Source organism: Thermobia domestica, chromosome 10 (assembly GCF_964235325.1).
Source record: "Thermobia domestica chromosome 10, izTheDome1.hap1.1, whole genome shotgun sequence".
NCBI classification, from domain to species: Eukaryota; Metazoa; Arthropoda; class Insecta; order Zygentoma; family Lepismatidae; genus Thermobia; species Thermobia domestica.
The window spans coordinates 161,983,847-161,995,280 of NC_137463.1; the positions used below are offsets into that span (position 1 = coordinate 161,983,847).

General features: G+C 32.9%; 1 protein-coding gene across 2 annotated transcripts in view; it reads left to right on the plus strand.

Annotated features, from left to right (window-relative positions):
• The window catches only part of LOC145662804 (trypsin-like), an 83,571-nt gene that overhangs the window by 27,363 nt on the left and 44,774 nt on the right, over positions 1–11,434 (plus strand). Inside the window, exons 1-2 of one of the 2 annotated variants that reach the window (XM_081728693.1) lie at positions 2,871–2,955; positions 6,253–6,324. In XM_081728693.1, coding sequence (XP_081584819.1) covers positions 2,898–2,955; positions 6,253–6,324 — 130 coding nt within the window. In that variant the 5' untranslated portion in view covers positions 2,871–2,897. Of the gene's footprint in view, positions 1–2,870; positions 2,956–6,252; positions 6,325–11,434 lie in introns of those variants that run through there. The other variant, XM_081728694.1, reaches the window with a different exon arrangement.

Below are 11,434 nucleotides of genomic sequence, written 5' to 3' on the forward strand. Positions count from 1 at the left end.
TTGCCAGACACGATTATGGGATAAGGTGTATATTGGGTGGCCTAGCTGCATGGCGTTAGGTGTCGCAATTTTTTGATGCGGAGTCTACCACTATCAGTTTCAATTTGAATATAGAACTACAGAGGACAAGAAGTCTATTCCTTGGATGATGAGTCTATTCCGAAAAACAGCTTCTTCATATTTTTTACTTTTTTGGCTCTGTGGATATTAATGTTGAAATCGGAAATTGAGTTGATTAAAGAAAGAAATGCTTGTTCGTATCTATTACAATTTTTATTCTATGCTGATCAATTTTGAAACCGGAAACGGTCGATTTCCCTCACCTCTGATTTAAATAGAAGATTAACAGAGGAGATGAAACCTATTCTTGGAATAATGAATCGATTGCCATAAAAATATAAATAATGATATGAAATAAAATAACAAAATCACGTGTCGATATCTCTTACCATTTTCGTTTTGATACCTGTCGACACACTGACGACGTAGCCATTTTATGAGACTTCCAACACTTTTGTATTGCACAGTTTCGAAGTGTAATAATTAATTGACATAGCAAAGAATGCATTCTCGTTCGGAGAGATATAGTACTCACCTCGGTGCGTGGAATCTTGGGTTTGATTCCAGCTCGCGCAACTGGATTGTGGTGCACAAACACCGTGTGCGTAGGATTTCCAATTTTATCCCTGTTTCTTCATTCATTACCATCATTTCCGTCTTTCTTAGCCTCGGTGAACGATCGTGGGTATTTAAACTTTAAAAAAGTACAAAATTATGGCAGCAGACTTAAGCAGATACAGTTTGATTTTGTTTTAATAGGAGGCAGAGGTTGCCACCAAGTGATGTAAACTACTATGTATTTTAGGGAGGGTAAAGTAAATTTGGGAGAATTTCTTGCAAGCACTTGCAAGAGTTAGACACTGCTAAGATAGAACGTAAATATTTTCATATGCAAATTTGTTATAACAAGTAATAATGTATTTGTTAACTATTTCTTATTCATTATTTTGCTTATTTCCTCTTTTTCGTAAAAACAAATTAAAGAACTGTTTTCTCTCTCTATTTGAAAACATTAAGCTTACAAACCAAGATGTTAGTATCGAAACCAAGATTGCTTTGAGAAAACACAGGGTATGCTTCGGAGAGCCGTTTGCTTGGATACCTCACGTGAAAGCAGCAGGTCTTTCGATGGACTTAAATTACTTGAACAGAACTGTGAATATTTTCTCTATCTTCTATCACTTACAAGACAAAATTATTTATTCGTGACTCTACAATACTCTTTACAGTATACATGATTAATCTGTCTCGTAACTCTATAATCAACGACCAAATACGGATTTTTATAAAAACTTGCTTAACTATGGCTTCATTTGTTGCACTTATAGTAGTGGAGAAGATAGAACAAATGACTTGTTTTTGATATTTGGGTTGTATCGAAGACATGAAGTACGAGAGTGAAAATGAAAGCACTTATAAAAATGATGAAAGAAGCTAATAAGTCTGTTCTGAGTTCTTGAATAAAGAGTTAAGAAAAAGGTTCATATTATATTTCGTGTTCTGTATTGCACTTGTGGAGCAGACATTTGAACATTACCCAAAAGCGATGTAAAATATTACTCTTTCAAAGTGTGAATGTGGAGAAAAATGGAGATAATTAATTATAATTAACTGTTTCGAAAGAAAATGAATCAAGAAGTGTTAGACATAATTATGGAGAAAGAAACAATTTTAGATTTAGTTAAAAGGACGAAGAAGAACTAGTTGAGACGTTAGCTGAGAAAGAATTATAGGATGTCCTATGTCGTGAGGAACGTGATGCACGATGTGGTGGCAAGAAACAAGGGAGAACCGAAGGAGGTTATAGTTAATGAACGTTATTAAAACAGAAAAAAAAAATTACATAAAGATGTAGAGGTTAGCTTAAGACCATGATACTTGTAAGTTTTACTGTTTACAGCTAGTGGCCTGCCAATAATGGTAGTATACTAATGACGAGAATGGTTTTATATCTTCAGTGATAATATTATATAAATATCGAAAACTAGTCATCTACATAGTTTGTTGTGACTGATTTGGTAATGGCCACAACGATATAAACTTTCTCCATCGACAGTATCACTCATTTCCCTTCCGTATTATTTTTTACATCTTCCTGGAGATAACAGTTTGATTGGCGAAATTTAGCAATAAATTTCGTTTTATCAACGCCCTACTATTGCAGTGGTCATGGAACTACATCTAAGTAGCTCCAGCTTGAATATTTTAGTTTCACTGGTCACATGAGTTCGTCAGGAACTGGAAAATTATGATTTGTGATTTTCGAAATGCTATTGTACTATAAAAGTGTCAATATTAGAAGTAGACTTCACGTTCGTTAATTATTTTTAAAAAATACTAAAATTTACCAATATGTAACCAATTTGAGTGAAATGACTTTAGAGTTCCTTTTGTAGTATAATTATTTTTAGCGCATTTTTTCTGTGTGTATTATGTATTTTTTTCTTTTTAACTTGAAACATTTGTAAACATTGTTTATATGAACACCAAACAAGTTGGAGTTTTTCCATTAAGCTACGTGAGTGTAAAGTAAGTCAAACTTGTAGAGCATGGAAGAAGGTCACCAAGCATCACTGTCATCATTACACGATTGCTTCTATCTAAATTGTGAAATTGTTTATATTTCAATTTATTTCATCTTCTACGGATAGTCTTGTCACCTTTCTTACGAAATATTATCAATTTTAACATAAATCATAGCGTTGTTATGAACCTGAAAAGTTGTAAACTGTCCTTCATGTTTGATGTTATTATGTTGAAATGAGAAACACAAATGATAATGGAAAGTTATAAATACGTATTTTTAAATGAAGAATCCTTTGAGAACAATAAGCATAATGGATCAAAACATGAAGGTTGTTTGTCTGTGTTTCTTTCTTTTCTTAGGAGGAGACAGTAAGTATATAATTTAAAAGCATCTGAAAGTTCAGAAATAACGAAAGAACAATAACAGTTAAACCTACGTTAGCAGAAAAATGTACCTCTTGAGTTCTCACAACATCACCCTGACAAGATTAGGAATTAATGGTATATATTGACAAAAAGATTGAATTACACAATATTGATGTTAGCACCCACTGATATTTGAAACATGCAGGGAAGATTGGAAACAAGTAATAGTTATTTTGTGCCAAATTAGGTAAATATGATATTTACTTCAGTATTTCAAACCCAGCTTATTGATCCAGTCACTCACCACAAGACTCGTATAAATTTTGAGATGACTAGATTACTCTTCAGATCCGAATTAGATGTGTCTAAGCCATGGAGAAAATCTTGGGTATGGATCTGGCAAAATGGACATAAGTTGAAAAGTTTGAAATTCAATATGGTGTCGACGCGAAAATATCATATTTTTCTTATACTGAAATATGTAAAAATATAAGAGACTAGAAAATTCCTTTTTGTATCAAATTAAAGGAAATGGATACTGAAAGTAAGAAAAGTTGGTAACGTTCTATATTATGCCGCCATTTTCAAATATGGCGGCCATTCTACGAAATTTCAGTTTCTTCTTATATTTTTATCATTTCATGGAAGATAATCACAAAACAATATAAGATACCGTACAAAACATGGAATAAAAACTATAGATCATAATCAGAGCTTTCCAACGGTACCAACATATTTTCTCTACGTATATATTTGACGGAGTTAGTGAAGGTATAGTAGCTCAAGTTGTTATATCTAAGCTTAAATTTAAATTAAAAAAAAAAAACGAATTCAACGTGGAAAAGATTTTCAGAAGACCTTTTAATTGTGTATGTTTTAGTGTAATACCTTAACAATCAGTCTAAATGTCAAAGTAAAAAATGGTCTCCCAGGTCATTTATTATTATTATTATTATTATTATTATTATTATTATTATTATTATTATTATTATTATTATTATTATTATTATTATTCATTGTTGTTAGTGAAAATAATAATAAGTGTCAAATAACAAAGGTTAATAAAATAATTGTATTAATTTTAATAATAAAATATAAATGCACGTATTTCTTATTAATATCTGTACCTGAGAGCATGAAGTGCCTAAGTCCAATTTTCGCGAAAATGAGTTAAAAACAGTTTTGTATATTTCTCGGAGTTCTGCAACGAATAGTTGGTTGTTTCGTTCTCTACGGATAGATGACGTAATTAACCAAGTATATAATGTAGTATGTTCAATATGTATTTAGTGCTTAAGTAAGTCTTTTTGCTGTTTCCTGGAAAACAAGGATTTGTGACTTACGCACTTCATGCTCTCAGGTACAGATATATAAAGTAAGGTCCTGTGTCTGTGTGCCTGCCATCGTATATTGACTGAAAGTAATCACCTAATGCTACCAAATTTAGAACATAGGTAGATCATCACCAGATCTAATCGTGTACGAAGTTTTTGGTATTTTAAACTGTAGGAGAGATCGGGCGTTACACGTTCTAGAGTTTCAAAACGTATAGACTATCCCAGAAGCCCCTTAAGTTATGATACTCAAACTACTCTACTGTATTTCAGGTTGCATTGTGTTCAGTCCTTTCTAAGAATGGTCATTTGTACTCAATTTGCAGCAAAATCTTGTTAGTTGCAAACGACTGCAAAATCTTCAGGGAAAAGGCTCCGAGCTATTTCAAAACTACGTAGATATTTTTTCCTCTTGGTGTAACACCTGACTCCTAAAATTGAATTAATTCAGACAAACACATAATACACATCTTTTTCATACAGTACGTTCTAGACATTCAACGTTCTGTGTCCTAGAGGCATCCTAGGTATACAACGAAACGCAAGATAGAAAATAGATTTATTTAATTCTGAAGCTGCACATAACTTCACTAAGATTTATTTTAGTGGATAGGAGTAAATCCATAACATTTTCCCTAAAGACAAATATTGTACATACCTTATAGAATATATAGTCCCATAACGAAAGTCAATAGTCATAGTGATTTCATAGTTTCTATTGACACATAACTAACTTTTACAGAACACATAAACACTATCACTAAGCAATCGATGCTCATCCTAGGACATCTGTACAGATTAACAGAAATACGAAAGCTCTCTTCCTTAACAACGTTTTCAAAGCCAATATTTTTTCCTAAAATAAACTATTGTTCACCTATCTGGACAATGGTAGCTCCTACTATCCTACTCCGGCTAAGCTCAGTTTTGAACTTATTTCTTTCAATAGTATGTTTCATAGTACCTCGCACACGGGCTATGACAAACAATTGTAACGAACACTAAATATTCGACTACCTGACACTCGTCACAAAAGGAGTTATCTGTAAACCGTATACCATATATATCAAATACAAATCAATAATATATATATATCCAATCCGTATAAACTGTTCAAATATCTGTATAAGCTCACATATGGGCAACTCTGTCCGAAACGCAACTCTCAGAATTGTATTTCCGAATTCCATTCAGTCAAATACGTAATAATATCTTTTTCTTATAGTATAACCTAGACTTACAATAGTTCAACATTCTCCGTTCTAGAGGCTTCCTAAGTTATGGAACGAAATATCACATACACCCGTAGATTTATTCAGTTCTAAAGCTGCATATAAGTTTGTACTAAGGCGTCATTTTAGTGGTTAATTCTAGTAAGCTAATATTAACATTTCTTGCAATTACTTAGATGTTATTTTGTTCTTCTTCTTCTTCTTCTTCTTCTTCTTATTATTATTATTATTATTATTATTATTATTATTATTATTATTATTATTATTAGTAGTAGTAGTAGTAGTAGTAGTAGTAGTAGTAGTAGTAGTAGTAGTAGTATTGTATTAGTTATCATCTTAGATTTGTTAGCTATTCCAGTGTAAACTGGCGTTTTTCTATATCTGGAATTATGTTTGTAAATATATATAAAAATAGAACATCATACAGGATTCTCATTACATATATATCATGTATAGTATTTTGTTGATAGACAAAGCACGAATATGAGAGAAAACTTCTTGCTACTCATTATGTGAGGAACAAAAAGAAATCTGTGAATCATGCAACGAAGATATTTAACCAAAAAAAGTTGCTAAGCTAAAATATAATCATGTTATCGATAAGCATGCTGCCGTAGTTTATATATCATGTATACAATATGAATTGAGGTATTAATAAGTAATACTGTTATGGTACAAAATATACATATTCTCATACACGTGTTTGATTCTTAATTTTTCATTTCTGTTTCCAGAAAGCAATGTCGTATCTTTTACCGAAGAAGTCTACCCAAGAGAGGAAAGTTATGATGGTGGTGTTTCTCTGAGTGAGTGCACACTGTATCTACATATTACATCTACATTATTCATTGTTATACTAATTGAACACAGAACACAACTAAGGACGTTTAACGTGAAGCTTCTTTAATAATTCTACTATGTTATTATTAACATACATATTGTTTAATTTCATAGCTACAGCTGTATATAAGACGGAAATTGATGTTTAAGTGGGATTAAAATAACTACTAAGGTTTTTATCCGAGGCTTTCTTTCTTTCACGAGGAAAAAAGAAGTAGAACCACGTATCGTCATCCGCAATAAAAAGTTCGCATATATTATAACTTCCATATTTTCATTAATAACTCAGTTTTCTTAATATATTATTATATCTTTGTGCTTTCCGTAACAAAGCAGTGTAGTAATGAATAATTCTTTATGGAAATAATAAACACTTCTGACAAGAGTATATAAACTTGTTTATTAAAAACTAAATTACAGTGTAACGGTTTCGACAACTTAACGTTGTCTTCATCAGATACTAACTGAAAGAGCTATCTTAGAGCGTAGATATTTATACTAAAAGTGAAAGTCCTAGTATGCATGGGAAGCCACCTGGATCGTACTTCCCCGGGCGTCATCTTTCGGCCACCTGCCCTGACTTAATTACCCTCCCACCTGTGTTTATCTTTTCCAGACATACCTGTTGTTTATACTTGACCAATTGCCTTAAAACTTTCTCTTAATCTTCCTCTGATGCCTACTAGATATAAATAACAGACTATACTCCATGCAACTGATTATAAATACAGCAATATAAAAATATATATAGACATAAAAATAAACTATAAAATATAACAATATATAAAACTCTATATAACTATATACAATATTAAACTATATATAATATTAAATATATGAATATAAATTACATATAAATATGTTCAATCTTGTTTTTCACTTCAATTTGTTCCAATAATTTTTCCCATAGATCATGTATTAACAGTCCACTTGTCCAGTTCATTAATTTGTCACTTTTCTCTTTCTTTATCCATCGTGCTTCTTCCTTCCATTTCCTTATCATTGGTCTATTCTCCTTTTCTAGCCCCTTTACAGCTTCCCAATCTATATCATACCAGTTTTTTTAAACATGTTTATATATGGCATTATTTTCTCTCTTAAGTCTCACATCATCCCTATGTTGTTTAATTCTCTCCCTAAGTTTTTTCCCTGTTTCCCCTATGTATATCATATCACAATCCTTACACGTCAATTATACACTACATCTTCATCTTTCTCACATATTTCCTTCGTTCTACTTTTCGCTTTCTTAATCACTTCCAAAATTCTTGTTCCTCCTTTTCTGTACGTCTTCACACCACCTCTTCTAAGTAAGTTCTTTAGTACTTCTATCTTCTCTTTATCCCGTGCCATTTGTTCTCCTCCTCTTCCTTTCTCTCCTTTCTCATTCCTTTCCTTCTTTCCTTTTCAATTCTGTTCTTCCTTAACTTCTGTTTGTTGTACCCGTTCTGCTCTAGTAAGCTGTGGAACTTCTCTATGTCCTCCTTCTTTTTCTCCTCTTCAGTATCTATTTCTTCTATTCTTCTCTCCATATTCCTTATGAAGTTTCTTTTGGTGCTGTAATCCACATCACTTCTTTCGTGACAAATTAATGAAGATAAGAAAGGGATAAAGAAGGATCCACGAAGGATAAAAAAAAGAGAAAAGTGACAAATTAATGAACTGGACACGTGGACTGTTAATACATGATCTATGGGATAAATTATTGGAACAAATTGAAGTGAAAAAACAAGGTTGAACATATTTATATGTAATTTATATTCATATATTTAATATTATATATAGTTTAATATTGTATATAGTTATATAGAGTTTTATATATTGTTATATTTTATAGTTTATTTTTTATGACTATATATTTTTATATTGCAGTATTTATAATCAGTTGCATGGAGTATAGTGTTATTTATATCTAATAGGCATCAGAGGAAGATTAAGAGAAAGTTTTAAGGCAATTGGTCAAGTATAAACAACAGGTGTGTCTGGAAAAGATAAACACAGGTGGGAGGGTAATTAAGTTAGGGCAGGTAAACCAAAAGATGACGCCCGGGGAAGTACGACCCAGGTGGCTTCCCATGCATACTAGGACTTTCACTTTTAGTATAAATATCTACGCTCTAAGATATCTCTTTCAGTTAGTGTCTGATGAAGACAACGTTAAGTTGTCGAAACCGTTACACTGTAATTTAGTTTTTAATAAAACAAGTGTATATACTCTGGCCAGAAATGTTTATTATTTCTTTAGTGAGTTCCAGTGTCGTGATGGATAGAATTATTTATGATTTTTGAGAAAAATAAAGCAAAATAAGAAAATTTGAAGCAAAAAAAAAAAACTTTGATTGTTATCAAACTTTAGTCTGTCAGATAATTACGCGAAGAAAATTCCGAGGAAAATTTGAGGGAAAATGACTCCACACAGTGCACAGGTATTAGGAACACTCACAAATACGTAAAATTGAAAGAACAGAAAATAATGTATCTTTGAGATGAACATACAATTCACATTTCACGCAAAGTTCCAATATGCAAAATCAATCTATATCTTCAGTTGAAATTACTGAAAAAGATAGAAAATATCTATTTAAAACTCCAAGTGTAAACCTGCGCTTGGAGAGATTCTATCAAATATATCAAACGCATTTTTGTGAGTTCCCTCTGTGGTCAGATTCTTTAATAATGCTGTTGAAGTTCTAGAAACAGAGAGCGGCGGTTCCAGCCTGAATATAGTAATTTTTTTTTCAATATAGGAATGGCTTTTTGTAAAATATAAAGTTCAATTTTAAAATGGTTGAAAAAACAAAATAAGATGAAAAGTCACGTTTCAAAGCTGAGTCATATTTATTCGCCACGTCCATCAAATTATACGAAAACGATAAAATAGGAATGCTAACATTCTTATAATGAGAACAGATTTCAATTCCTGGCGGGAGATAGCATGGCAGCCCCGAGTTCGATTCCTGGTGGGAGCTAATGTTCGGATTCCATGTTAATCAGTAGGTCCACGCCTCATATAGCCTTTGCTTCTGATCGAGACATTAAACTCAAAATCATCATTATCGCCACCCGGCAGGAGTTCATGTGGTTCGGTTTTTTACGTTAATGAATACGTCCACGTCTCATATAATCTTGCAGTTGAAAGGGACGTGTAAGTCCAAATCAACTCAACTCATTGAGAACAGAGTTCTGAGTTAAATACTAACTTGAAACCATATGTCCAAAATGAAAATTATTCATGCTCATGATACCTATTCCTATATATATATATATATATATATATATATATATATATATATAGAGAGAGAGAGAGAGAGAGAGAGAGAGAGAGAGAGGGAGAGAATAAATATGGGTGTATTTTTCATAGGGCTGCTGTGGCTTAGTGGTAGAGCGTTCTTCTGTGGTGTATGGGGTCCTTGGTTCGATCCCAGCTTGCACAAAGTGAGATTTGTTGTGAAGAAACAATGTGTGGGTGGGTTTTCTCAGGGTTCTCCTGTTTCCTCCCACTTTCTTCCTTCCACAGTTTTCTTTCATTTCTCACCATCACCGTCACCTTTACCTAGCCGACATAAGCATGGAACGTCAAACTAAAGATTTAATTTCATTTCATTGAAAAAATAGTATAATTCTTAATCTGCATCTTTATAAAGCAACTTGAACAATCATATAGATGTATAATTCTTAAAATTGAATTATATCGCAATTTCAATAATCTGCAATACCTTAGGTTTCTCATTTATTTACATCAAATGTTTAGTTATTTTACACTTTATAGTAAGAATATTAGCTGCTATATAAGACATATTAATCTATACCTTGGGTGTAGGAATTCCTAATTCGATTCCCGTCTGGAGCTCATGTGGTTCGGATTCCATGTTAATCAGTAAGTCCCGTCTTATATAGCCTCGCTGCTGAAAAGGACGCTAAACTCCAAATCAACTCACCTCAACAATTATCTATACATTGAATTTAATTAGGAAATCGGTATTGTTATCATTAGTGCAAATGGTTGTATATAAAATAGAGATTGCGTAATGTTTTATTGTTCCACTAGCCTTTCAATAGTGGACAGTTCAAACTGTCAATCCCATCATCCTAATTATTTCGCTTCAATGCTCATGTTCATGTTCCAAAGTGGTGCCCGAAATGCATTGATATACCAGACGAAAGCAAGCAAATAGTTGCTGCTCACACGGTAAAGTCATGGAATACTAACGTGGGAGTCCGTGTACAAATCTCACTGCGGTCATATATTATAATTTTTCATAGTCGGGATTCAATTCCTACGAAGCATATTTTCACTTTTGTTGAAGCATTTGAATCTCTTCTATTTCTAGCAGTAGCTTTTATTTCTATCAGTATGTGCAGTTGGTTGCTCCAACAGCTAACAAAATTTTAGTTTTTATTTGCTAACAGCTAGAATGTTTGCGTGTTACTTGCCACGGTGTTACTTGCCACTATTGGAATTTCGTGTTACTTGCCACGGTTACCTTATCGCATATTTATCTGTCCATGACAGCGTGTCCGTTGCCACGCACCTGCATCTAGATTTGACCTTGAGGGGGTGGGAGTAATTTCCCAAGCAATTTTCAAAGCAAGACAATCACCTGAAACGCAAGAAACAAAGCAAATTTCTCATTTAAGAAATAGGAACCTTGTTACAGAAGCGTCATTTCAAATTTTGCTTGGGGGGGTAAGATCCCTTGAAATAAGTAAAATTTCGCGTTTTTCACTGATTTGCTACTATTCTGTTGATAAAATCTATATAAATCTCAAACTCAGGGGGGGGGCAAATGCCCCTCCCTGTCCCCCCTATATGACGCCCCTGCCTTGTTACATTTATGCGTGTCACAAAACTCGCATGAAATACAAGAAACAAAACAAGATTCTGATGAAAGGAGTATTCTTGCAAATCTACACATACAATTGAAGTTCTTCAGTAATTCGAGCGCTCATTTTGCCGCCTGAAAGCATGGAAGAAACTCAATGATTTATATATTACATCACATTCAATCCATACTCCTGGGTGGTTCCAATAGGAACCTTGTCACTTGCGTGACGCACGTCATAATGATTATAAGT